This window comes from Delphinus delphis, chromosome 6, assembly GCF_949987515.2.
Source record: "Delphinus delphis chromosome 6, mDelDel1.2, whole genome shotgun sequence".
Classification (NCBI taxonomy): Eukaryota; Metazoa; Chordata; class Mammalia; order Artiodactyla; family Delphinidae; genus Delphinus; species Delphinus delphis.
This window is the reverse complement of record NC_082688.1, coordinates 7,151,459-7,178,951: the sequence shown is the minus strand read 5'-3', so window position 1 is coordinate 7,178,951 and position 27,493 is coordinate 7,151,459. Positions and strand designations below refer to the sequence as shown.

Sequence of the window (27,493 nt, the reverse complement as noted above, 5' to 3'; positions counted from 1 at the left end):
CACTTCCGGGGCGGAGGAGGCTGAGTGGTGCAGTGAGGGACAAACAAAAGGAGGCGCCGGAGGGGCGCAGCGGCTGGCGGCGGGACAGAGCGGCAGGGGCTCGGGGCTGCCGGCTGGGCGGCCGCGCGCGGCGGGCCCAGGTGAGTGGGTGGGGTGGGGAAGGGGGTGCGAGCTGTCACCTCTCGAAATCCAGTCCTGTACGTCCCCGGCCAGCTGTCTGGCCCCGGGCACCCTGGGTAGCTTGGGCTCTGCCCGCCAGGGCCGGCTCCCTCGGGGCCTCCCGCGGCAGCTCAGTTCGGCCTACCTCCGGGTTCCCCATCCCCCGGGTCACCGGGCCCCCCCCCCGCCTCTCTCTGGTGCCGCGGCGCGCGAGCCCCCTCCCAGGCACCCCAGTGCCTCCCTGCGCTCTACATAACCGGGAGTTTCCGCCTCGGCTCCCCAGGTCCCCTTGTCATCTCCTGGGTTCCCCCAGATCCTCACCCCTCCACACACACACGCCCCCCTTACTAGAGGTTCCACCTCTGGGTTTTCTCCTTGGCAGTTTTTTTTTCTGTTTTCAAAGGTTCCGCTTGCTCTCTTCTCCTGCGTTCCTGGCCCCCTCCTCTTCCCTTACACCCCTCCCTCCTCTTGACTGGGCTGGAACTGTGCCCTGACTTGGGGGCAGATCCCTGGCTATGCTTGTGGGGCCTGGCTGGGCTAGGGTTGCTGGGAAGCCCAGTCCAGGGTCTGAGGCTCCGGACCCTGCCGGTGTCCTGTGCATCCAGATGGGCCTGAGAGCCAGGTCTGATGAGGTCTGGGCTGGAGACCCAGCAAAGTTGGCTGCCCAGCTGAAGCAGCATAAACGCTGGTTCTTGAGGTTCATGATGATTCTGCTTCTTTTGTTGACTGCTTCTTTCCCCTGGTCTGGACTGGACTGAACCAAGATTGGGCTGGTTCTTAGCTGATGCCTGTGCTGCCTTTTTTGGAAAGGAGGAGAGATGGTTGGGGGGTGGCTGGCAACCTCCTCCTGGTGGGGACTTGGCTGGAAGGGTGGGGCCGCCCCTTGGTGACCATGCTCCCCGGAGGGCTCTTCTGCTGCCCCACCCCCGGAAGCCTTTTGAGGATGAGGTGTGAGGATGAGGAGGGAGAGAGCTTGGTGCGGGAAAGGGACTTTGGGCCTAAATTGTGGAGGAAGGATTTGGGGGAGCTGAAAGGCTCCCAGGGGCCTCTCCCACCTTTTCCATTAGGAGTACCTTTTACCCCTGACGAACTGTATCCTGCCCTTTGAGCAGACAGAGTGGCAGACAGACAGACTGGAGGCAGGAGGAGGAGGTCTGATATTGGTGATCCCTCCTGTGGAGGGGATGGGGGAGTGAGAGCTTCGTTCAGAGGGACTGGGCAGTGCCCATGGCTCAGTCACACTGGCATTGCCTTCGTGAAGGTCAAGTTTTCCTCTGGCTCAGGAGGGGAGGCAAGGACAGATGACAGTGCTGGAGGACTGGCTTTTGGAGAGGTGCTGGGGCATGAATGACTGGGCCCTGCCTCCCTGTCTTCCCAGTTTTAGAGATTCTTTGGGGTTAGCTCTAATGCCCCTCTGCCTTCTGGGGGCTGTGAGGCACAGCACAGGAGCCCAAGAAATATTTGTGACTTCCTCCTGGAACTCAACCAAATACTCCATCCCTTGGGCACATCCGCTAGGAAGCTGTTTCCTCTGCAAACTTCGAATGGCCTTTCTGGGTAGTGGAAGCTCCTGAGGATTGCCCCAGTAGGTCAGAACTCAGGGAGCTGGCTTGGCCTGGACCTCGCCTGCAGGAGTTGGAGCGAAGGGATCGGCCTGGTTCCTGACTCTCCTGAGAGTGGAGGTGATTCTGGGTTTTCACAGACTTTCACGGGGAGTCAGATGGGTTGGATGTGGGGCCCTGGAGCCCAGCACACCATCTCTCCATCCCTTGACTCATTCATTCATTCATTCAACCATCCTTTGGTAAGTGCCTGGTCTGGGCCAGGAATGGTGCTACGAGAACACAGTCCCTGGCTACAGTCTGGGAGGAAAGGCAGACAGGAATACATTGATACAGTGGCCAGCATAATACTAGAAATATTACAGAGGCAACCCAGAGGAAAGAGGCATCAGCTGTGGGTGAATGTGTAGGGGGTGGTCAGCGTGTGTTTCCTGGAAGAGGAAGGGTTAGAAGAATCAGTGCCAGTGAGTCCAGAGGCCTGAGTTCTGGGCCTGTCTCTGTCATGGGCAAGTGACTGGCTTTCCCAGCCTCCGTGGGTATCCCTCTCTTTGCCGAGGAGGGGAGGGGTTGGGGTAGAGACTGGCTCCCATGGCTTCTGTGCCTTTACAGACGCAGGTGCTTCGCTGTCTAGCTGCCATCACTCTGTGTGGGATTGCCAGGTTACTGACTGTCTCCCTGTGAGGCTGGAGACCATCTTCTGCTTCTTTCCTCCTAGCACAGTGCCTAGCATTGAGTAGGTGTGATAAATGTTCAGTGGTGTAAACAGCTGAAAGGCTCCACGATCCCTTTGTCTGTGTAACCACGCCTCCTCGTCCCCCTTCCTGCTAACTCCTCCTTGTCCTTTGGCCTCCCTTGATGGCTGGGTCACACTCCCAGCGCCTGGCTGGCTTAAATACTCCCCCTACCCTGCTGTAGCCTGACCACACTTCTCTCCCCGCCCTCCTAACTTGTCTTGTTCCCTCCTGTGAACAGTTCTGAGCAGAGTGCCTGGCATGTAGTAGATGCTCACTAAACAGTTCTTGACTATAGATGACGGTTGGGTTGTTTTTTTTTTTTTCTTTTTTGCGGTACGCGGGCCTCTCACTGTTGTGGCCTCTCCCGTTGCGGAGCAGAGACTCCGGATGCGCAGGCTCAGCGGCCATGGCTCACGGGCCCAGCCGCTCCGCGGCATGTGGGATCTTCCCGAACCGGGGCACGAACCCGTGTCCCCTGCATCAGCAGGCGGACTCTCAACCACTGCGCCATCAGGGAAGCCCAATGGTTGGGTTTTGTGTTTGAGTCGAACTCATGTGTCTGGGTTGAGGGTGTGTCTCTGCCTGGATCCAGCTCACCCTTCTGTAGCTCACCTCTCGCCACTTCCCGCCTCCAGTCCTAGATCCAGCCAGGACACTCAGCAGGCTCTAGATGTCGTGTTCTCTCCCCTCCAGGCAAATGTGCTGGTCCTTCTCCCTGGAATGCTCTCTCTCCAACTCCCACTCTTCCCCAGCAGTCAGCTCAGGCAGCACCCTCTCTGGGGAGCCTTCCCTGACCCTACTAGTCAAGGTCTAGTGCTTCTTCCATGTCCCCATAGGGCCCGGGCTCCCCCCAGCAGAGCCCCGGGCTCTCAAGAGCCAGTTGTAATTGTTGCCTTGGCATATCCCCCGCAGACCATCTGATTCTCTGTCATCACCCCAGAGCCCAGCCCAGGCCCTGCACCGAGCAGGGGCTCCGAAACTGTCGGCAGCACAGCAGGTAACGCTGATAGTCACACACGTCCCTGCTGACTGTAGCTCTTGCTTCCTTGTAGGGAGGCAGCTTCCATGGAGCAAAAGGAATGCCAGGACCCTGCCCAGACAGACGTGGGCCAGCCTCAGCACCGACAGCCAACTCGCAGATAGCAGAGCCTTCCGCAGGGTAAGGACTGGGCCCCCACCCTCCAGGCCAGCCGAGCAGGTGCCTGGAGGGCAAAGGGTGGTGTCTCTGTCCCTGCAGCCCTTTGCTCTTCTCGCTGGAAGGCCTGGGCTTCTAGGGCAGAGATGTCAGGAAACAGAATTCTTCCTCCTTCTCCTGACTCAGTGGCCAGCTGAGTAGTACGTGGCTGCCATACTCAGGCTGGCGTGAACTTGTATGGCGAACCCCTGGCTTTTGTCACTCTGGGTGGTGGTTCATGCTGTCTCATGACCACGTTTCCTGAGGTGTGTTCTGTGGAACACCAGTGTCTTTGGTCACAGTGGTCAGGTGACTCCGGGAACAATATCTTGTCGTAGTCTGTGCTGCAGGACTTCTCAGAGCCTTGAAGGATGTCTCAGAGCTCACTGAGAGCATGGCGAGTCTCTGAGAGGGAGCTAGCAAGTCGTGTTTCCCCACACTTATTTGATCACGTGGACGTCTCTGGGGACGGGGGTTCCTCGTCCTGTGCTTTGGAAAACAGTTTCCAAAGGCAGGAGCGTGCACTGGTTAGGACCCAGACTTTGTAGTCAGACCTGGGTTTGAGTCCCAGCTGTCACATGCTCGACAAGTGATTGTGGGCCAGTCACTGTACCTCTCTGAGCCTCAGTTTCCTCATCTATGGAAAGAGGATAATATTAGCACCTTGCCTCCCTTTAGGGTATTTTGAAGATTAAATATGTTGATATAGGGAAGGTAGCACAGGGTGTCTTAGAACGTGTTCCCTAATCATAGCAGGTGTATGTATAAGCTGCTTAATAATTTGTAAAACAAACCTTATCAGTGATCTCTTTGGTCATTTGCGGAAGCTCAGGGAGTGGCCTTGATCCCCCGTTTACAGACGTGGAAACTGAGGCTCAGGGAGGAAGCAACTTGCCCAAACTCATCGGGAAGAAGGCAGGGATGTGGGACCTGAGCCAGGTCCTGGAATCCTGGGCTGGGGTCCTTTGTTCTGTGTCCGAGGGCTCCCTGCCTCCACCTCTCCCATCTAGGCTTTTTTTTTTTGGCGGCTGCATTGGGTCTTCGTTGATGCGTGTGGGCTTTCTCTAGTTGTGGCGAGCGGGGGCTACTCTTCGTTGCAGTGTGGGGGCTTCTCATTGCGGTGGCTTCTCTTGTTGTGGAGCATGGCCTCTAGGCGCACGGGCTTCAGCAGTTGTGGTGCGTGGGCTCAGTAGTTGTGGCTTGCGGGCTCTAGAGCGCAGGCTCAGTAGTTGTGGTGCACAGGCTTAGTTGCTCCGCGGCATGTGGGATCTTCCCAGACCAGGGATCAAACCCGTGTCCCCTGCATTGGCAGGTGGATTCTTAGCCACTGCACCACCAGGGAAGTCCCTATAATGTCTTGGTTTTAATGTCATGTAGAAAGTGAGAGTCTCCCTTGATCTCTATCTCCAGAGATTTGAGTGAGGAGGGGTAGGTTCTCCCACATGTATTTTTACCATTTGCTTATTTTCCTAAAACCAAGTCCTGTTAGAGCTGCTGGTTTGCACCTAGCTCTCGTTTCATTTAATGGTCCGCCCTGGACGTCTTTCCCAGGCGAGGGTAGAGCTGTGGGTGAGTCCCGTCAGAAGAGGGCGGTGGGAAGTGCCTGATGTGTGATTTTGTTGACTATCCTGTTTACTGGGACAAGGTCAGCAAACCCCAGCCCTGCCCTGTAGGAGTTTCCTGTTGGTTTTGAGGAACTCTTACCTCCCCCCGCAAGAAGGGAAGACTGAGCCGAGGTCTCTGGCCAGTGATGAGCAGGAAGCAGCAGGTCCTACTTATCTGAGGTCAGACTTCCTCCTCTGTGCCAGGGAGGAATGGCATGGGCCAGCCTGAGAGGTTTTAGCCTCCAGGTTTTGGCCCTCCTCTGTCTGCCTGAGGCAGGGGCTGCTGTGTTGCGTTGGCCTGAGCCTGGCCCTGAGTCCTTTCACCTGACTGTCCTGGTGGACAGCCCGATCTTGGTCCCCCTGGACGCTCCTCTCAGGTTTTAGCCGTGAGGGTGGACAGGTGAGGCGACGGGGTTGGGGGCGGGGGGGGGGGCTGCCCTGGGACCTGGGTCTAGAGATGCTCTGCTGGGGCGTAGACACCTCAGGCCGGGTTTCGGCAGGAGGAACCCCCGGCCTGGCAGCCTGGCTCGGCAGGGACCGCCCTGGGGGTGAGGTCTGTGCAGAGACGCGTCCCTCGGCCGGCGGCGTTCAGCTCTCCGTCGGGACCCTCTCCCTCTCCCCTGTTTCTTTCTCCCAGTCTTTCCTGGAGTCGTTTTCCTTCTGGCACAGGCCACTTCGGGCCGCTTCCTGTGGGAGCCCGGGAGCTGGCCTCTCGGTGGACGATGCTCTGCTCGCCCTCCTTCCAGCAGCAGAGCCTTCACGTCCACGGTGGCCGCGGTCCGAGCCCAGGCGGCGCGCCGGTCACTGTGAAGTTTGCCATCTTACCCACCACCGTCTCCTGGGTGAGGTTGTGTCACTTTTACAGGCGAGGAGACCAGGGCTCGAGGCATGAGGGCTCCCGCCCAAAGTCGTACAGTTCAGGTGGCAGAGCCGGGATGTGAACCCGGGTCTGTTTGCCTTGGCAGCCTGTGCTCTTTCTACCCCACCTTCCGTTTGCCTCTTTCTCTAGGTTCTCGGGCTTCGGGGTGCTTCAGAGTCTCCCGAGAGCTTGTTCAAAATGCTGGTTCCCCTGGACCCATCACCGCAGCCCTGCAGAGTCCAAGTTGGGGGGTGGGCCTAGGAACCTGCACTTTGAAGACACTCTGCAGGCCGTCGTGAGGCTGGGGGTCTTCCGACTGTGCCGGCCAACACTGACCAGCGCGACTCTGTCGGCGCCGGTCCCCACCAGCTGCCGCCAGAAGGGTCGCCCTCGGTGTAGAAGCGGGGCTGGGCTCCCTCAGGCCCTGGATATCCGTGTGTATGTGCAAGCGGATGAGGTTTCTAGAACAGCTCTTACACCCAGCCACAAACATCTCCCTGTGCGCTTTCCCGACGCGTTTCTACTGCATCTCACATCTCGTAAAAAGTTCTTTGTTTAACTGTCTCTTGAGGACGTAAAACCTCAAAATTAAATAGACACTGCGCGACAGCCTCATGCCAGGAGCCATGTTCCACTGGAGTAAAAGTGGCTGTAAAATTCCATGGCTCTCACATGGCACCTGGGCACCCTCAGAGGCGCCACTGCCAACCTCATGCCCCCGGCAGAGTTGACCTGTTGGCAAACGTGCTGACCGGGTGGGGCGGCATAGGAATCCTTCTGTCACATCTCCCGGCTGGTGGCCTGGGTCGGGATCCCTGGGGGCAGCCCCCCACCAGCCCAGAGAGCCAGGCGACAGACGGCTTACCCTCGGCCAGGCCCCCTTGGTCCCAATCCCCTTGGATCTCAGCAGATGAGTCTGCGGCCTCCCGTGGGCGCTCCTGCCCACTTTTCGTGCGCTGTCCAGGAAAGCGGCGCTGGTGTTCAAAGCAGATCGAGGCCTGTCTTCAAGGCCCTTCTGCCCGCCATGGGCCCAGACCCAGCACCTGGCTTCCAGGCTCAAACCCAGAGCTGGGCTCCCCCACCAAAGTTTCCTGAGTATGGCCTGCTAGAGTTCCCTGCAGAGACCTTGATTCCATGTACCCCTCCGGAAATGGGGGTCTTGTCCCAGGAAGCATTTCCAGGGTTCTCTGGGTGCCCAGGTAGATCCAGGAGACCTGCTGGCCTTTGAGACAGGTGGGCACAATGGAAAGGCAGACCTGGGTGATCTTCCCCACCATCTTCTTCTAGCTGTGTGGCCTTGGGCAGGTCAGTTAACCTCTCTGGGCCTCAGATTTCACACCCCTAAAGGGACTGATACCATCCCATGATGGTAACAGCAGCTGACGTTACAGAGGCTTACTGCGTGGCAGGCCCTGAGCCAAAAGCTTTCTATGGACCGCCTCATTCAGTCCTCACCACCGCCCTACCAGGAATAGACTCAGTGGCCACTTCATGGATGAGGAAACCAGAGCCCTGGGAGGGAAGTGACTTTCCCAAGGTCACATGCTGGTGAAGTGGGGAGCCGCCGTACCTGTGTTTCTGGAAATTGGGGGCCGAGGCCCAGGAAGTACCAGGCGCAGTGCTGGCACATAGTCCACGTCAGTGACCCGGAGCTCATGTCAGTAACACGTCAGCCTGGTGGGGTGAGGGGACGGCCTGAGCCTCAGGCCTGGGCTGTTGCCTGTGAGTGCTTGGCTCGGGGAGCCATGGCCGCAAGCCCCAGGTGGGTGTCCTTCACCTGTCACCCTCCCCCCCCACCAGGCCACCTGTACCCTTGCAAGTTTGCATGAGAAGCATGAGGACCAACCTGTTTGGGAGGCCCAGCCCACATGGAGAGGAGTTTGGAACGGAAACTTGTTCCCTCCCCCGTCCCACCCTGGGCGTCTCCCCTCTGGGAAAGTGAGGGTGTGCCCTTCTACGCAGGGTGCAGGGAGCCAGGTGGTGCCCCAAGCCTGCACTCTCCCCGGCTGGGTGTGGGGACCTCCAGGGCAGTGCCCGTGCTGGGGCGGGTGCGGGCCGTGTGCACCAGAGCGGGCCCTCTCCTCCCCTCCTGCTCTGGGAGCAGAAGAGGCCCCAGGGTGCTGACCGAGGAGCAGATTCACAGGCCCAGAGCACTCCCAGGACAAGACCTGTGACCCAGTGTCTTCCTCCAGCCTCTTGGGTGTGGCCCTTCCCCCTTCCCTGGGAGAGCCTTGGAGGGACAGCCTCCCCAAGGTAGGAGGAGGGGCGAGAGGAGGGGTGAGGGGTGCAAGCCTCCTGCCTCCCCTCCCTCCCGCCTGGGAAGTTTTCCCAGCCTCTCTATTTGGGCTATAACAAAAGGCTCTCTGTGCCCTGTTTACCCACAGCCTAGCCTGCCTGCCGCGGCTCAGGTGTGAAAGCCGAATCTCTGCAGGCCAGCATGGGGGTGGAGCATGCTTGGGTGGTCGCCCAAGGGGGCAGCTGTCATTTCTTTGACTTCTTTCCCCATCTGTGAGAAGCTTCAGGAGGAAATCAACAATGTGGACTAGGCTGGACACCTAAGGGGTGGTTCTGCAAACCGCTCACCAGCTCTCTGTCTCTGTCCTGTCCTGGGGTCCTGAGCCTGGGCTCCAGAAGTTCAAGGCCATTGAGTGTGGTCTCTGAGTCCTGGGAGGTCCTGGGGGCCTTGGGGAAGCTTGGAGGTATTTGTGCTTGTGGCTCAGCGCTCTCCTGGGTGTCCCCCACTAAATTCTGGGTGGGTTTCTGCAATGGCATGTGGGTTGGGATAAGTATAGTGCACCTCCCTCTGTGCCAGGCCTTGGGTTGTCCCATAATATATGCATTATGTTATTTTTAATTCTCACAATAAGCCTCCGAGGTACTGTAATATTCCCATTTTACAGGTGAAGAAACTGTGGCTTAGAGAAGAAAAGTCATTTGTCCCAGGGTCTGAGCTCACCCACCCTGAGGTGTTGCTTCCCTGCGCCCTGTCGAAGTGTGTGTGTTACCTGGGTAGGGCAGGCAGGGGCAAGCTAACCTTTTCCTTACATGATAGATGGCAGGTACTTCTTGTAAACTCTTACAATATTTAGAAACGACTTGGTGAGGGAGGTCTTTTGTTTTTTTGCCAAGTATTTTTTTCTTCTCACAAAAGTAGCAAATTTAAGTACCACATACTGGAATCATGAAGTATTTGTTGTTTTGTGACATTTTATATTGTTTTATCATGCATGATATATCATTATATGCTGGTCAACATCTTTTATTATTACTTAATATCCCTTGGACATCTTTTGGGTCACTGTATACAGATCTGTGAGGTAGGTAGCACTGTTCTTATTTTAAAGTTGCAAAAATGGAGGCTTGGGCTAAATAATTTGCCTGGCGTCATGGAATTACTTCATGCTTGAGTTGGATTTGAAGCCATGTCTCCCCAGTTCTGAAGCTATTGCTCTTCACACTCCCCGAGATCTGCCTGCCACCACGGGGAGGAGAGGGGCTCTCTGGGTTGCCCTAGTTCTGCTGCAGGAAGCTGGTCCCGCTTCTCTGCACCTGCGTGTGCTGCACAGTGGGAAGGGTCTAGCTGCATCCTACACACTTCTGCATCTCCCTGGGGCAGGGCAGGACTGGGCAGGGGTGATGCTGCATCCTTCAGTGTCCTCAAAGGCCGCAGGTGCCTCTGCGCCAGCCAGGAGCAGGCCAGTTGGAAGGAGGACCTGAATCTGCTGCCCTGGCGATCATCTAGTAGAGGCTGCCCCCAGCTGAGCCCAGCAGGTGTGCGGACCAGAGAGAGGAGCAGCCAGGAGTAGAAACAGTTGCTTTTGTTCCGGTAAACTTTGTAGGAAATAGTTTAAGCACACATGAACGTTATAAAACTAGAGCAGATATCTTTGTACCCAGGGCTCAGCTTTGTTCGACTTTCATGTTTGGCAATAATTGCTTTAGAGACACACACACACACACGCACACGCACACGCACACGCGCACACACACACACACACACACACACACCCCTTCTCTCTCTCCCTGTCTCAAATCATCTCAGGCACAATATAAGCCTCTTCCCCAATCCCATTTTCTTCCCTCTCTAGAATCTTGGTTTTGGGGCTCTCCATGCATGTGTTTATTTATTTTTGGCTGTGTTGGGTCCTCGTTGCTGCGCATGGGCTTTCTCTAGTTGCGGTGAGCGGGGGCTTCTCATTGCGGTGGCTTCTCTGGTTGCGGAGCACGGGCTCTAGGCGCGAGGGCTTCAGTAGTTGTGACACACAGGCTCAGCAGTTGTGGCTCGCAGGCTCTGGAACGCAGGCTCAGTAGTTGTGGCACGTGGGCTTAGTTGCTCTGTGACATGTGGGATCTTCCCGGACCGAAGCTCGAACCCGTGTCCCCTGCATTGGCAGGCGGATTCTTAACCACTGCGCCACCAGGGAAGCCCCCGTGCATGTGTTTATACCTTCACTACACTTGGATATGTACATTACAGAAAACCTTATATAAGGTATGTATTATTCTATAGCTTGTTTTGGGGTCTGTCCATGTTGGTACGTGTAGCTGAAGTTCACTAACTTTACTGCTTTAGCATTTCACCAGATGCTTAGAGCAATTTATACTTTCTCCTGTTGATGGACACCTAGGTTGTTGATGTTTTGCTATTAGGAACAGCTCCGGAGTGACCATTCTTGTCTATGGCTTCATGCGTATGTGTAAAGTGACTCTCTAAGATCTTTACCTAGGAGCGAAATTGCTCCCTTAGAGGATGCATACATACATTCTATCTCCTCATTTAAGAATTCAACATTTTTGCCAATCGCAAGGGAGCGAAATGGCATGTGACTGTCTTAATTTGCATTCCCCTATTAGTAATGAGATTAAGAATTGTTTCATCCATGAATTTCCTTTTGTATTTTTCTCCCATAAATTGTCTAGCCGTACGTTTTGCCATTTTTTGCCTGTTGGATTGTCTTTTTCGTATATTTGTAGCAGTTCTATATTTGTTCTGGATACTAATCCTTTGGTAGTTATACCTATTGCAAATATCTCCTCCAGGTCTGTGGGTTCTTTTCATTTGTTTATTGTTATGTCCTTTGATGTGCATGCATTTTAACTTTAATGTGATCAATAGATCAATCTCTTCCTGTAAGGATTTGTATTCTTTGTGATAAGAAATCCTTCCCTGTCTTAAAGCCATCGAGATGGTCTCTTAGATTTTTCTTTAAACACTTTCAAGTTTTACTTTAGGTCTTTAACTCATTGGAATTTATTTTCCTGTAAGGAGGTAGATGGGGCTATGCTTTTTTCATGTGAGTAACTAAGCCAGCTCCTTTCATGGACACCCATTTTTTCCCCCGAACCTGCATAGACACTGTCATGTCTAAGTTTCCAGAAATTTCGGGGTCTGTTTCTAGGCTCGCTCTTTCAACCCTCTGGTCCATCCATCCATCCCTGTATCAGCACCACACTGGCTGCATTCCTAGAGCTTTATAGGAAGTCTCCTCCCACGTTATTCTTCCGAATTGTTTTAGCTATTCTTGATCCTTTGGAATCTTGATTTTTTTAAATCTTTTTTCTTAATTACCTGAGTAAACATATGCTTATAACAGAAAATAGAGGTAAGTTTGGGGTGAAAAAAAGATTATAAACAGCAGGCTAATCTCACCGCCAATATTTTTCGAATATACGTCTAAGTTACTGCAGGAGGCTTCTTAACTCTGTCACAGTTTTGTTACCTACTTTTTGCATTTAACATATTTTGTCATGTCATCAAGTGTTTTGCTCTAACATGTTTTCATTATTTCATAGTATTCCATCATCTGATCATTTAATAGGTATTGACCAATCACCCAGTAACAGGCATCTAGATTGTTTCCAATTTTCCTGGGGTATAAATAACACCGTGATGAACGTTCCTGTGACTAAACCTTTGTCCTAGAGTCTTTCCCTGACAATTGCCAACCTCCCTCCTACTTCCTCTCCCCCCTGGCTCAGCCCAGTTCAGCAAACCTTTACCCTACCTTCGGTATTCCGGGCTCTGCACAGAGACTGGGATGGATCTGGAGTGGTCCCCATCCTGTAGGGCTCCCAGTCTACCCCCATCCCCACCCCTTGGTGGTCTCTTGCCCATGAGCTTTACCTGGTACAGCCAGGGTGAACCCCACCTCACTGGTGGGTGTCAAGCCCTGACCTCCAGGAGGGCACAGTCTGTAGCTTTAAACAATGCATCTGTTCTGGAAGAAGGAGGGTTAGCTGGGCTGGAGCTCAGGGGACAGCAGGGCATGGGGCCTTTTTGTCTTTCTCAGCCACCTCGCTTTCAACCCTTTAATCTTTGCCCTCTATTCAGGATCCTCTGCAAATTCTCCATCTCTTGGGGCAGAGATCTGATCTGACCCGACTCCCCATCACCCTCCCGAGATTGCCCTCTGAGAGCCACAAAAGAACACCTGAACTCTCCACCTGAGAGCTTATTTTTTTCTTTCTTTTCTTCTAGACTGTATTTATTTTAAATTCTGTACTACTTTTCAATCACAAAGGTAAGGCATGCTGGTAAAAAATTCCAGTTTCCTTTCATCCTGCCTCCTATTCCCACTCTAAGAGGGAGCCGTTCCCCGAGTTGGTCAGGGTTTATCAGCATGGGATTGTATTTATTTATTATTCTGGCTCTCGCTTTTTTCCAAAATGGCATTACATACAGAGCTCCTTTATTCTGCTGAAAAGGCCCTGTTGTATTCTAGAGGCTTCTTTAAGGGACCAGGATCTACTTTCTGCCCGCCTCCTTTGTGCCTGGCCCCACCTAACTCTGCCCCTTTGCCAGGTGTCAGGGCAGGCGTCTTGGGTGCTTTTTCTCCTTCCATTTCCTTCCTTCGTGCTCAGGTTCTGCGCTCTTTTCATCTACCCATCGACTGCCTGTTGAAGTCAGGATTGCTGTCGGGGGCCAGGTCTGCATCTGTCTTAGCCTCATTCCACAGATGGGGGAACTAAGGCTTAGAGAGGTGAAGTCATCTGCCCAGCGTCACTCCATTGCTGAGTGGCAGAGCGCAGGCTGGCCCGGCTGGCCCCCTCCCTCCAAGCTCCTATCACCGTTCTTCCTTGCTCTCCACCTGCCTGAGATCCCCCCCACAGGCTGCCGGGGAAACCTCCCTCTTGTGACTTCCTGATAGTCCTGAGAGCTTGGCAGGGCACCTGTTACCACGTGCATTTTGTGGATGGGGAACCGAGTCTTGGCTGCTGGAGGTGCCTCTCCCTCCCTGCTGGCTGTAGGCAGGTACTGCCAGGCCCAGGGAGTGTCTGTAGTGGTGCCAGTGGGAAGGGAGGTGTCAGGTGGGCGGAGGCCTGGATCACGTGCCCCTTGGTACCCTGACCACCTTATACAAAATGTGGGCACATCCATGACAGATTCTCTGTTCCCTTCCTGACGGGGAAACGGAGGCCCCAGGAGAGAAGCTGTTGCACACCTCTGCTAGGGGCCGTCCTGGCTGCGGAGGACCGGAGGCCTCAGTGCAGGGAAGGGATGAATGCACTGCCTACAGGAAACTTCCTGAAAAGGGAACTCTCCGTAACTAGGAAAACAGGCCCCTTTTCCCTTACGGTGCTTTCCTGACCACCCCCAGGTGTGCCCTGGGGCAGCTGTCAGCTGGGATCTGCTCCATCTGAGTGGCTTCCTGGAAGCGCTCCACCCCAGAACTGGGTTTGAAGGTGGCCTCTAATCCCTGACAGGCAGTGTGAAGTTGGGCATGTGACTTCTCTCCCCAAGCTTCAGTTTCCATATCTATAAAATGGGCATGAGGAATATTATTCAGCCTAGAAAAGGAAGGAAATTCTGGCACCTGCTAAGACATAGATGAACCTTGAGGACATTACATTAAGTGAGAGAAGCCAGTCACAAAAAGACAAATATTGTATAATTCTACTTGTATGAGATACCTAGAGTGGTCAAATTCATAGAGATAGAAAGGAAAATGGTGGTTGCCAGGGGCTGGGGAGGTGGGAATGGGGAGTCGTGTTCACTGGGGACAGAGTTTCAGTTTTGCAAGGTGAAAAGAATTCTGGAGATGGATGGTTGGCGATGGTTGCGCAACAAAGTGAATGTACTTAATGCCCCTGAACTGTTACGGTTAAAACACTCAAAATGGTTAAAATTGTAAATTTTATGTTTTGTGTATTTTACCACAATAAAACTGTTGTGAGAAAAAAAGAAAGGGTGCCAAAACAGTGTGCACCTCTTGGGCTCCTGAGGATTCTGGGCTGGGCCATCATTCTCAGAAGGAGCTGTTCCCCCCAGGGCCCTCAGGGGTGGTCAGGAACTGGGAGGGGACCCAAAGCTGCCTCAGCCTCCTCCCTTGCCCCGCCCATCTGAAGCTGTGGCCCCACCCACCACCCAGGCCCCGCCCTTCCCCGCCCCACTTCTTCCCCATCCCTCCTCAGGCGCTCTCTTGATACCGTTACTGAGCACCTGCTGTGTGCGGTAGACCCTTGTCCTCCAGCAGCATCTGGAGGAAAGGTTGAAGATTGATGACACCAGTGCAGACTGCCTGCTGCCCTACTCTGTCCTAAGTGCTTTAGAAGCATGGAGTCCCCTGGGCTCTTCCGGGCAGCCCTGCGGGGAATCTGCCCCTGGCATTTGTGAAGAACCTGAGGCTGAGAGCCAGGGAGGACCCTGCCCGAGGCCAAGGCAGCAGCAGAGCCCTGGCCTGCACACAGGTCACATGCTTTCGGCTGCTGGCTGCCCCCTGTCACCTCCACTCCAGAGGGGCTGCCCCGACCACCTGGCCGTCTCCTCTTGGGGCCAGTCGTGGGGAAGGCGTGGTCCCTGGCACCCTGGGGACTAAAGCCTGGGCTTTGGCACCTGCACCTTCTTTCCAGATTTCCCCGAAATTTCCAGATTTCCCCTTCTTTCCAGATTTCGCCATCAGAGAGGGGCAGTGACTTGTCCAGAGCCCCACAGTGAGTTGGTGGCAGAGGTGAGGCAGAAACACGATGCAGCTAAAGGGTGACCCCTCCCAGACAGGTCCCCCACACGAGGCCGGGCCTGCCCTTCTAAGCTGTGTGACCTGGGCCCCTGGCTCTGAACCTCTGAGGCCTCCTCGGCACAGTGGAACGGGCGCCGGCCTGGGCTGAGGAGACACCAGCAGCCTCGGGGCCAGCACAGGACCGTCCCCTGCACGAAGCCCTTCTCAGCAGGGAGGTGGCATCCATCTCTCCTGCCATAGCCATGGCTGCCCCCTGCCCTGACTCGAGTCTCGTTATTTGGACACTCCTTTGTCTCTCCCACCCCTCCCCACACGCTCACACTGGCCCGAGAGCCCCCTGGGGCAGGGGCGTTTCATTGGTCACATTTACTACCCATAGAGGAACGGGCCAGGGGCTGAACGGAGAGCTTAGAGCGTGCTTCGAGACAGGTGTTTGGGGGCCGGGGGGGGGGTGGGGGTGGGAGGAGCCAGACACGCTCGGTGGATGGGACTGTCTCCTACCTCTTGGAGCCTCAAGTCCCTCACCTGTGACGGAGCTGTGGACAGTTCCCACCTCAGACCCAGAAGGAGTTAGGAAGGCGACATAAGCAAAGCCCCAGGACAGCAGGGGCCCGGAGACAGCTCCTCACCGGGAGAGGCTGAGTGTTCTCCAGTACGTGACACACCCACCCCCCCGAAACAGTGAGGTTGCAACCACATCCTGCCTGGTCATCAGCCCCCACCCCCAGCGTCTGGCATCCTGCCCTGGCAGTCTCGTCCTGGACTCTCCGGGGCAGGCTGTTGCACATCCTTGGGTCCTCCGTCCTGGCCCCTCCTACCTTCCGGCCCCCAGTCTTTGGGCGCCTGCCTGGATGTGGACTCGGGGAGCCAGGAAGGGAGGGAGGAGTGTCGGGGTGTCTTTCAGCTGGGGGCCGGCTGCGTGATTCAGCAGGCCCTCCCCTGGACGGCTGCTTGCCCAGGAGTGTGGGTGGTGTGAGGGGCCAGCTGGTCATTAGAGGGCCCGGGCCTTCCTGTGGGGCAGGCTCTCACCCTGGCCTGTGAGTCCCGGCCTCACCAGGAGGGCTGACCCCCTGGGCTGGAGCCGCCGGCTCAGGGAAGGTGGTGGTGGTGTCTGCTGGCCTTGCGGTGACCTGAGCTCTGGGAACCCCGCGGGGGCAGGGAAGCTGAACTCCTGGGCTCTATCTCTTGGCCCTGCCCTGCGTGGGGCCTTGGGCAGGTGGATGGCGAGACTGTGCAGTGGTGAGGATCTGAGTGGGGAGGTGGAGGGACAGGCCTGAGTTGGATCTCGGCTCTGGCCCTGAGTAGTAGAGTGACGTTGGGCAGGTGACTCTCCCCTGAGCCTCAGTCATCCCATCTGTGAAATGGGACCAAAGATAGACCCTACATCTGGATGTCAAAGGGACCCCACGAGGAGGATTCCATGGTAAGGACCAGCCCGGTGCCTGGCACATGTTCTCTGTTGAGCACCTCTATTCCCTCAAGGGGTCTAGGTTTGCTTTCCTCCTGTCCTCCCCCATCCCGGCGTGCCCGAGGAAGATGAGATGGGAAGCATCTGGTGTTTGCAGGGAGGCCCTGTTTTATGAAGTGTTCATTACTTACTATTGTCACTATTAATATTATGAATAATCAAAATAATGTGGCCCCGTCCCATAACCTGGGCACCCTTGTGCCTCTCCCAACAGAAACAGACCCATTTGTCAAAACACAGGTATTTAGGGACCTTCCCAGCAGCCCAGTGTTTAGGAATCTGGGCTTCCACTGCAGGGGGCATGGGTCTGATCCCTGGACAGGGAACTAAGATCCCGCATACTGCGCGGCACAGCCACAAAAAAAAAAAGTGAGTTCATACTCAGCCCCCTCTTCTGCATTTGGCTTTTCTCACACTTTGAATAAATCTCTTCGGACCACTGGCGCAGCTTCGTGGCAGCTGGTTCCGAGTGAGCTGGAAGTTTTCAACTAGCCCCTCTGGTTCTGATCATTAGCAGGATGGGGTCTAGACAGGAATTCAGGAATGCTCCTGCTGAAACGTGGGGGTCCCTGTGAGGCTGCTTTCGCAGTCTGTCAGCGTGACCTGGATCTCAGTGCTCAGCCTTCCTGTCTATGGAATGGGGAGGCTGCCTGCCTTCCCTCTGGTGGTTTCCCAGCCACTTGGTGAACATATGGTTTCTGGACAGATGCCGATCCGTGGGCTGGCCCATGAGTGTTGCCCAGCTAGTGTGACTCACAGCTAGACTTGAGGTAGAATTTTGGACAGTGGGTCCACTGTCTCCTGCCTCTGATCCCTGGGTTTCAGAAAGCCAGGCCACCCTGTAGTAACCCCCTCCCATGGGTCCCTTTCAGGTTGAACCATGATTCCGGTGACAGAGCTCCGCTACTTTGCGGACACGCAGCCAGCGTACCGGATCCTGAAGCCGTGGTGGGACGTGTTCACCGACTACATCTCCATCGTCATGCTGATGATCGCAGTTTTTGGCGGCACGCTGCAGGTCACCCAGGACAAGATGATCTGCCTGCCGTGTAAGTGGGTCACCAAGGACTCCTGCAACGACTCGTTCCGGGGCTGGGTGGCCCCCGGCCCAGAGCCCCGCTACCCCAACTCCACCATCTTGCCGACCCCCGACACTGGCCCCACGGGCATCAAGTATGACCTGGACCGGCACCAGTACAACTATGTGGACGCTGTGTGCTACGAGAACCGCCTGCACTGGTTCGCCAAGTACTTCCCCTACCTGGTGCTTCTGCACACACTCATCTTCCTGGCCTGCAGCAACTTCTGGTTCAAGTTCCCTCGCACCAGCTCGAAGCTGGAGCATTTTGTGTCCATCCTGCTCAAGTGCTTCGACTCGCCCTGGACCACGCGAGCCCTGTCGGAGACGGTGGTGGAGGAGAGCGACCCCAAGCCGGCCTTCAGCAAGATGAACGGCTCCATGGACAAGAAGTCGTCGACGGTCAGCGAGGACGTGGAGGCCACCGTGCCCATGCTGCAGCGAACCAAGTCTCGGATCGAGCAGGGCATCGTGGACCGCTCGGAGACGGGCGTGCTGGACAAGAAGGAGGGGGAGCAGGCCAAGGCGCTGTTCGAGAAGGTGAAGAAGTTCCGGACCCACGTGGAGGAGGGGGACATCGTGTACCGTCTCTACATGCGGCAGACCATCATCAAGGTGATCAAATTCATCCTCATCATCTGCTACACTGTCTACTACGTGCACAACATCAAGTTCGACGTGGACTGCACCGTGGACATCGAGAGCCTGACGGGCTACCGCACGTACCGGTGCGCCCACCCGCTGGCCACGCTCTTCAAGATCCTGGCGTCCTTCTACATCAGCCTGGTCATCTTCTATGGCCTCATCTGCATGTACACGCTCTGGTGGATGCTCCGGCGCTCCCTCAAGAAGTACTCGTTCGAGTCCATCCGCGAGGAGAGCAGCTACAGCGACATCCCCGATGTCAAGAACGACTTCGCCTTCATGCTGCACCTCATCGACCAGTACGACCCGCTCTACTCCAAGCGCTTTGCCGTCTTCCTGTCGGAGGTGAGTGAGAACAAGCTGCGGCAGCTGAACCTCAACAACGAGTGGACGCTGGACAAACTGCGGCAGCGGCTCACCAAGAACGCGCAGGACAAGCTGGAGCTGCACCTGTTCATGCTCAGCGGCATCCCCGACACCGTGTTCGACCTGGTGGAGCTGGAGGTACTGAAGCTGGAGCTGATCCCCGACGTGACCATCCCGCCCAGCATCGCGCAGCTCACGGGCCTCAAGGAGCTGTGGCTGTACCACACGGCCGCCAAGATCGAGGCGCCCGCCCTGGCCTTCCTGCGCGAGAACCTGCGGGCGCTGCACATCAAGTTCACGGACATCAAGGAGATCCCGCTGTGGATCTACAGCCTGAAGACGCTGGAGGAGCTGCATCTGACAGGCAACCTGAGCGCGGAGAACAACCGCTACATCGTCATCGACGGGCTGCGCGAGCTCAAGCGGCTCAAGGTGCTGCGGCTCAAGAGCAACCTGAGCAAGCTGCCACAGGTGGTCACGGACGTGGGCGTGCACCTGCAGAAGCTGTCCATCAACAACGAGGGCACCAAGCTCATCGTGCTCAACAGCCTCAAGAAGATGGCCAACCTGACGGAGCTGGAGCTGATCCGCTGCGACCTGGAGCGGATCCCCCACTCCATCTTCAGCCTCCACAACCTGCAGGAGATCGACCTCAAGGACAACAACCTCAAGACCATCGAGGAGATCATCAGCTTCCAGCACCTGCACCGCCTCACCTGCCTTAAGCTGTGGTACAACCACATCGCCTACATCCCCATCCAGATCGGCAACCTCACCAACCTCGAGCGCCTCTACCTGAACCGCAACAAGATCGAGAAGATCCCCACGCAGCTCTTCTACTGCCGCAAGCTGCGCTACCTGGACCTCAGCCACAACAACCTGACCTTCCTTCCGGCTGACATCGGCCTCCTGCAGAACCTGCAGAACCTGGCCGTCACGGCCAACCGGGTGAGTGGCTCGTGGCGGGGGTGCTCCTGGGTGTGGAGTCTTCAGCTGTGGTTCCCAGGACCCCCTGGGAGGAGCTGGTTGAAAATACAGATCCCCAGGCCCTGGACCAGACCTGCTGAATCAGAATCTGTGGGCTTGGGAGGCCGTCTCTGCCGCAGAACGTGGCAGAGGTCACCTGCCAGGAGGGATGGTGTGGTCAGGCGGGGCCTGTCCCCGAGGTGGCCTTGGGCAGGTTCCTCGAAGGCAGTGATGTGCACGGGCAGGAGGTCCACGGCCTGCCCTGCTCTCTCAGAGCTCGGTCGTGGGAGGTGGGACTTAGCCTGGAGCTTGCAGTGTCTTTCTCAGCTTGTCCTGGACCAGATTTGGAGCCCAGGTTGGGCCCACCAGGGACAGAAACTTTGTGGGTGACTGGTGCAACTCCCAGCGCCACTCACACCCTTTCCCCTCTGTGTTTTGAGGGTGGCAGAGGGCAGAGTTGAGCTTAGCTGGGGCTGGTTTGTTACCACTTGCCTTTCTGGAGAGGAAATTGTGTGAACCGTTGTGGGCCCGTGGTACTGGAGGCCACGCCCGGGAGACGATCGAGACCTCTGGCGGCTCCCGTGCACCAGCCCCTTGCCTGTCTGGAAAACCCCCCACCCAAGGGCCCCTCCATGGAAGCAGGCAGGTGAGGGTTGAGGGCAAGTGGTCCTGTGGCCTTGTGGCCTGGCCTCTGCCGTGGAAACAAAGGCCCAGCTGCTGGGGGGACCTCTCCCTGCCCTGCCCACCTCTTCTGGGGCCCTGCAGGGAGGTTGATATTGGAAAGAATGTCTTCCCGGTTTGTTCCTACTCTGAGTGGAAACCCTCTTGCAGTGAAGAGGGTGGTATCAGGGTGGACACTCCCGCAGCGAGGCTAGGGGTGATGGAAGCCCGTGGCCGGGGGCTGGGATGCTGAGGGAGAGCCAATCCAGCCAGCACCTCTGCGCCTCTGTTGCCGGCAGCAGCATGAAGCCGCCCCGTGGGCTTATGGAGCTCCTGCTCTGTGTCCACCCTGCGCTGGGCACCCTGCTCCCGGCACCCTGTGAGTCCTCCTGGCAGGAGCTCTCTCCAGCAGCCTGGAGGCAGGCAGCCCCTGAAATGTCCCGTTCTAGGAAAGGACGTGCCTTCTCCAACATCACCCAGGTTGGAGGGTCCAGGCACTCCAGACCTCTGACCACCAGAACCCCTCCCGTCTCCCCTAAGCCTCTCTCCCTGTAAACCACAGAGATTTTGACAAATCCTTTCTCCCTCCCTCAAATTATACCTGTGTGCATGTGTGAGAATGTACAGGGGTGAAGGTCAGATCCCAGGCTGCTTCACTCTGGAGAATCCGCCTCCAGGGCCTGGGACAGGCCCACCGGTCAGGAAAATTGGCCTCCCGGGGAGAAGCCCCATTTGGGGAGCATAGGACAAACACACACCTCCTTTAGCATGTTGAGGGGGACCAAGCGGCCCCCCCCAGAGCACAGTGCGGGGCCAGATTGCCCCTGGATTCGGGGCTGCCTTGGGCATCCCAAGGACCCCTCGTGGTGCCCATTCTGTCCCGGGAGCTGTGTGGGCACCAGGTCTTGATGGGTCTTACCAGCCAGTGGAGGGTGGAGGGTACAATTCCTGACCTGTCCCCACCCCCAGCTCCTCACCCCACGCATGGCTGCCAGGTCATGCCTGTTGGCTGAGGTCACCCCTCAGGAAGAGCTGGGGGCAGGCACGCTGTCGCTGTCCCGAGGAAGGAGACCCTCTGACACCCAGTTCAGCACAGTGCTTAATCATGTCCTGTCCCCACCCACTGGAATGCTAGAGGCCTTTGTAGGGAAAAAAGTTCGCTTGGGCCAGTCCTAGTCAGGCTCCTCCTTTTAGGCAGGAGCCCCCCTCCCTTCCTCCCTCTGGGCCTGACGGTTCCTTGTGAGCCACCCCGGGCTATGGGCCTCGTGTGAGTGGACAGGCAGGGGCGAGTGTGCCCCGGCTCAGGCCCTCGGCCTCTGTTTTCTTAGGTTTAAACTCATGTTAACGAATACCTCGATAAGTGGGCGTCCACTTGTTTGGTTATTCATTGGTTCATTGATTTGGGGAATGTTTTTTTGAGCGCTCCTAGTGTGGAGCAGGGAGCTGGGGGCCTAGGAACAAACAAGCGGCTGCCCATCCTGAGCTCACCTCTCTCAGGGAAAGACAGGCAACCAGCATTTAGCTCAGTGGACGAGACTAGGCTGGGGCACAGCGGAGTGGCCTCAACCCGGACTTACCCCAGGGCAGGTGGGCCTCCTGGAGCAGGGGGCCCTGCAGGACAAGGAGTTAGCCAGGTGAAGAGGAAAGCGAGAGTCTAGGAGGCTCTGTCCACAGAGAGCTGAGAGCCCAGGGGGAGGAGCCGTGAGCTGAGCCCCTGGAATTTGGACTTACCCCTGAGGCCAGGGCTTGAGGAGCGTCCTGTTCTTCCCACTTGGTTTCAGATAATCTGTCTCACGTCCCTTCCCTCGACCCTCTGACAACAAGGACCTTGGCTCTTTCGTCCAGTGCCTGACGAGCAAAACGTTCACCGAATTCCCGTTGACCGAGCGACGAGGGGATATGCCGCCTTGGAATTTAGAGAGCTCGCTCCTGCTGCCACTCGAGGGTATTGGGGGTGGGGCAAGGTGAGAGGTCGAGAGCTGATAGAAAGCCCGTGGGCAGCTATCAGGCGGGGGCGAGGCCTGGACTGGCAAGGGCTGCCAGGGATGGCGAGACGGACGGATGTGGGGGAGACTTCGGGGGTGGAATCCACAGGACATGGGCGGGATTGGATGTGGGGAGAGAGAGGTCTGACGTGACTCGAGGTTTCTCTGCCTGGGTAGCTGGAGGGTCATTGAGGCCAGGTGTGGGACAAGGCACAGGTTTTCAGAGAGTAGAGCGTAGGTCCCATATTGGGACATCCAACGGACCAGGTTGAGTCAGCCTGAAGCCCAAGGAGTCGTCCCCCCAGGCTCCTGGGTGAAGATGGGTCCTCGATGAGGTCACGGGGGGGAAGGATGGAGGGAAGGGGAGTCTGGCTCGAGCCTTTGGGATTGACGGTGACGAGCCGGGCCAGGCAGGAGCGGGTGGGCACGCAGCCCACGGGGAGTCAGGTGAAAGGAGAACAGATGCATGTCCGGTGGATTAGGAGTGACCGCTGGTGGCTCTGGCCAGGGAGTTTCCAGGGTGGGCAGCGGCAGAAGCCAGATCACGGCGGGCCAAGGAGAGAGACGGCGTCTTTCCGAACGGTTTGTTGGGAAGCCTGGAGAGGCTCCTGGGAGGGTTGTCTCTTTTGCAAAGACCAGGTGGACTTGAGGGGGAGCCAGTGCTGATGGGGGAGCCGCTGAGACCCCTGAGGAGGTGGGAGAGGGAGGGATTGGGGTGACGGGAAACGACTTCACACCTTCAGCGCACGATTACACCTCACGAGGGACAGGAGTGGCCCGGGTTGGGCACTGAGCCACCGAAGGCACCTTCTTTTCTCTCCACGCGCCTGGAAAGAGCTCGCTGATGGGCTGGGGGGTGCTCCGGGGAGGGGACGTGTCAGGGGGAGGGCTCCGATGTGAGCCCCAGCTCTGCCACCTGCTGGTCCAGCCTCTCCCGCTCCCTGGCCACTGTCTGTGTCACCAGAGGAGGCCAGTGTTGGGCGCAGTGGGGTCTCTGGGATGCTCTGGCCCGTCCGTCCTGCCGGAGCCCACTTCCCATCTGCCCTCTCACCTTCATGTCCCTGCTGACCTGGAAGCCACCTCTGCCCCATACCTGACCACTGGGCCACGTTGAAGCCCCAGGTCAGGAGTCCCCTTTAAAACAGTCACAGTGTCCCTCATGGCATGGCCTCTGCCTTCTCAGCGGGAAAATGGGGACAGTGACAGAGCAAGCTCCCCGTCACCCTCACATGGGCTCGGGCCCAAGTCCCTTGGCTCCTGCCCTGCTGGAAGGGTCCCTCCTGCCCACCATATCTGAAGGAGGTGGTTGTAGGAAAATAGGCTCAGTCAGAGCTCGTGTTTGTAGCTGATTGCTCACAGGAGGGTGGGGAGGAAGCTGGCTTTTATGGGGTTCTTCCCGTGTGGCAGGAGACACGGCAGGTCCCCACCCAGGCTGCACCATCAACAGTGTGGACATTTAAGAGCACGGACTGTTGAGCCAGGTTCGAATCTTGGCTCCACCACTCTCCAGCTATGAACCTCTAGGCAGGCTGGCTCCTTCAGGGCCTCAGTTTTCCCATCTGTAAAATGGAAAGAGTGTTTACAAAGTACTTACAGGTAGTTCCGAGGGTTCAGTGAGTTAATAGCATCAGCGCTCAGAGCGAACCTGCCCTGTAGTAAGTGGCATGTGGGTGTTGCCCATTATTCAAATTCTGCAAAATCAGAAGGAGGGGGCTCTGAATGGCCAACACTGGGTTCCCCGCACCCACCATCAGCCTGTGACTTGACAGGTAAGGAAACTGAGGCCCAGGAAGGGGAAGTGATTGGTGAGCTCTCCCCAGTTCTCAGCAACAATTAAGGGTGTGGAATTTTCTCAGCAGGCTGCTCCGCTTTCATAAATTGCTCTTAAACCAGGCAGGACCAACAGCCTGGCTCCTGGTGAGCCCTGGGCGGTGGAGGACGGGGTGTGATTGGGAGTAGCTGGCTACTGTGATTTGCTTCTGGGGTGCTAGGCGCTGGGAGACAGCGGGGAGCACAGCACACCCAGCCCTGCCCTCTCAGAGCCCCCTGTCTGGGGGCGACAGGAGACCAAGCAGTTTGACCATGGAAGGGATCAGTGCTGTCCGGGGGACGTTGGGTGCCATAGGTTACCAGGAGGTCAGGGAGGCTTCCTGGAGGAAGTGACTGCAGAGCTGAGACCTAAAGAACAGGGGAAAGTTAGCCAGACTTGGGCCCAAATTGTGCTGGTCCCTGGGGTCTGGGGTAGCTGAAATGGGCATCAGAGAAGGTGCTGGTACCCAGGGCAGGGAAGCCCAGAGGCCCAGGTCCGAGGTGCGCCTGCCTCACTTCGCCCTCTGCTCCTTCCCTGTAGATCGAGGCGCTGCCCCCGGAGCTCTTCCAGTGCCGGAAGCTGCGGGCCCTGCACCTGGGCAACAACGTCCTGCAGTCACTGCCCTCACGGGTGGGCGAGCTGACCAGCCTGACCCAGATCGAGCTGCGGGGCAACCGGCTGGAGTGCCTGCCCGTGGAGCTGGGCGAGTGTCCCCTGCTCAAGCGCAGTGGCCTGGTGGTGGAGGAGGACCTGTTCAACACTCTGCCTCCCGAGGTGAAGGAGCGGCTCTGGAGGGCTGACAAGGAGCAGGCCTGAGCCACCACGGGCACTGAGCACGGGCCGCCCAGAACAGCCAGCAGCGGGGCCTCCAGGGAGGCTTCAGGCCCAGGAGCCCAGGAGACTCTGACTGACGACCAGCCCAGCCTCTCAGTGGGGGCGGGGCAGGAGCTGGGCCACAGGACCGCCCCTGAGGGGCTGGCCCCTTTCTCCTCAAGACTCACGCCCCCGCGGGGCAGGCGCCTGAGGGGGAGATCAGAGACCTGTAGTCCATCTCTGAGCACAGTATTTGGACAATCAGGGCCTCCTCCCTGGAGGCCATCTCTGCCCCAGAGGCTGAGCCGACACCAGAGGTCCAGGGACACCTACTTAGTTCTTGGTATTTATTTTCTCCGCCTCCCACCCCCTCCCTCCAGATAACTTATACATTCCCAAGAAAGTTCAGTTCCGATGGGGGGTGTCTGAGGAAGGGTGGGCTGCGTTTCCCTTTTCCTTTTTTTGGTGGTTTCAAAACCATTTAGGGCCCACCCAGCCTTGAGCCGAGCGGTCCAGGGTGAACCAGCTGTGGGACGGTCACCCCAGAGGTGCCAGGCTGGGCTCTGGTGGCACGGCCCGTGGGAAAGCAGGCCACCAGGCGGAGAGGCCAGGCCTGGGGTTTGCCGCAGCAGTTTAGATTTTTTTTAAGTAAAAAAATAAAAATAAAAAAAAAATTTTTTTAAGCTCTAAAAATTGATGGTTTGGGTATTAAAAAGAAAAAACTAAAAAAAAAACACAAAAAAACAAAGGACACTAAAGGCCAGTGAGTTGGGGTCTCAGGGTGGGACAGCAGTTCCCCTTGAGGAGAGCAGCAAGACACTGAATTGTGTTTCCTCCCCCCGGGGTGCAGGCTGCAGGATGTCTTCCGAATCTGCTGTGACCTTGGTCCAGGAGTCTGTAGTTCCTCTCCCCGCCTGGGGCGGGGATTGTTGTGTCTTGTTTTTGGTGTCTTGTTTTCTTTCTCCTCCATGTATCTTGGCAGGCTCTCATTTCTGTGACTGTTGGCCGAAGAGAATGTTCCGGAGCTTCCAAGAAGGGAGGGGACTCGGGTTGGCTAATCCCCGGATGAACGGTGCTCCATCCCCCCCCATCCCTTGTCGCGGTGTTAAGGAGCCCAGAGGAGCCCCCTCACCCGGACTCTGTTTTCCCACCTCACGCTCACGAGTTTGCCCAGTGCTACTACTGGCCTCAGCCGCTGACGTCAGTCCTGTCACCACCTGGTCCTTCACAACGGACACTTGGAGGCGGGGCCACGGGTGAGGAGGTTGCCGCCGGGGAGGGCGGGCTATCCAGGTTCTGGTTCCAGTTTCTGTCCCAGGCGCCTGGCACGTGCAGCCCACTCAGCGCCTGGCGGCGGGAAGCCAGCTCACTTTAGATCAGTCACCGGGGTTCCCGCTTTAGAAGGGTCCCCACCTTAGATCGATCACTTGGACATTAAGGCACGTTTTAGCGTCTCGTCTTAATGATTATGTCCACTCGTCCATTTGTGTTTTCTGCGTCGTGTCATTGGATGTAATCCTCAGAAATAACGCACACTAGCCTCTGACAACCATGAAGCAATCTGTTACACGTGGGTCTGAACTTGTAGACTCGGTTCAAATATCAAATAAATCTATAACAGAAAGTAGCCTCTGGAGGTCTCCATGTCACGGGGGGACCCTTCCCTCAGCTGTCTGAGGCCCGCTCAGCCCCGTGGACTGGTTTGTGGAGTGACCATTTATCGGGCACCTAGAAGATAATGAACTCTGCTCCTCTGCCTGCCCCGTGATCCCGGAAGCTCCTCGGAGGCAGCTACAGGACATGAGCTGGACGCAGCCCCTGTTCCACATCCAGTGTGGGCCCCACCAGGATCCCACAGCCAGCACGTTCTCTGCTGCCTGAGGCCTAAGGTTCGGGCCCTCCCGAGCTTTGATGGGAGGGAGGGAAGGGTGCTGGAATGGGAGCCAGTAGTCTCGGGTCCTTTTCCCAGCTCAGTCATCCCCTTTGTCAAACTGGGCAAGCCCCTTTCCTCCCGTGCCCTCCACATCCCCAGCTGTGCAGTGGGCACGTCCACTCTGCTCCCATCCGTCCCTTGTAATTCCAACAGCCAGTCTCCAGGGCTCTGCAGAGGCAGTACTGAGAGTCACCGTGGGCAGGCCTGACCCAGCTTCTAGCCCCTTTGGGCTGGAGGTGCTGAAGGTGTTGGGGTCAAGGGCAGAGGCTGGGGGAGATGGGCAGAGTTGTCTTCAGATTCTAGCTCTGCCATTCATTAGATGTGGACCCTCGGTTTCCTCATTTATAAAATCAGGATTGTTCTGGGGCTTACTCAGCTTTGTGATAATTTGGCTGGTAGGTGGAGTTTTTAGCAGAGGGCCTGGCTCCTGGAAATCAATAAATGATCTATCTTCCTCCTGGCCCAGCAAGGCTTGTGCTGGGCCAATGTGGGCCCCGGGGCAGGGGTCTTCTGGTGAAGAAGAAAGGTCATTGTGGGGGGCTTCCCTGGTGGCGCAGTGGTTGAGATTCCGCCTGCCGATGCAGGGGACGCGGGTTCGTGCCCCGGTCTGGGAAGATCCCACATGCCGCGGAGCGGCTGGGCCCGTGAGCCATGGCCGCTGAGCCTGTGTGTCCAGAGCCTGTCCGCAACGGGAGAGGCCACAACAGTGAGAGGCCCGCA

The 27,493-nt window shown here is 56.9% G+C and overlaps 1 protein-coding gene across 2 annotated transcripts; it reads left to right on the top strand.

The window, feature by feature from the left end:
• The first annotated feature begins 26 nt into the window (after positions 1–26).
• On the top strand, positions 27–25,533 carry LRRC8A (leucine rich repeat containing 8 VRAC subunit A). 2 transcript variants are annotated; one of them, XM_060014010.1, is made up of 4 exons: positions 27–140; positions 3,508–3,614; positions 17,390–19,554; positions 24,568–25,533. In XM_060014010.1, exons 3-4 carry the CDS (start codon positions 17,398–17,400, stop codon positions 24,841–24,843), a joined length of 2,433 nt encoding a protein of 810 aa, XP_059869993.1. In that variant the 5' UTR covers positions 27–140; positions 3,508–3,614; positions 17,390–17,397; the 3' UTR covers positions 24,844–25,533. The 2 variants fall into 2 exon arrangements, with proteins under 2 accessions (XP_059869993.1, XP_059869994.1); XM_060014011.1 differs by lacking the exon at positions 3,508–3,614 and having other exon boundaries at positions 47–140.
• Positions 25,534–27,493: the final 1,960 nt, after the last annotated feature.

What these genes read in the sequence shown, in the direction of transcription:
- LRRC8A (XM_060014010.1), top strand. Translation starts at nt 17,398, where the DNA reads ATGATTCCGGTGACAGAGCTCCGCTACTTTGCGGACACGCAGCCAGCG. An exon ending in TGGCCGTCACGGCCAACCGG is followed by an intron (nt 19,555 to 24,567) that starts GTGAGTGGCTCG and finishes CCTTCCCTGTAG; the next exon opens with ATCGAGGCGCTGCCCCCGGA.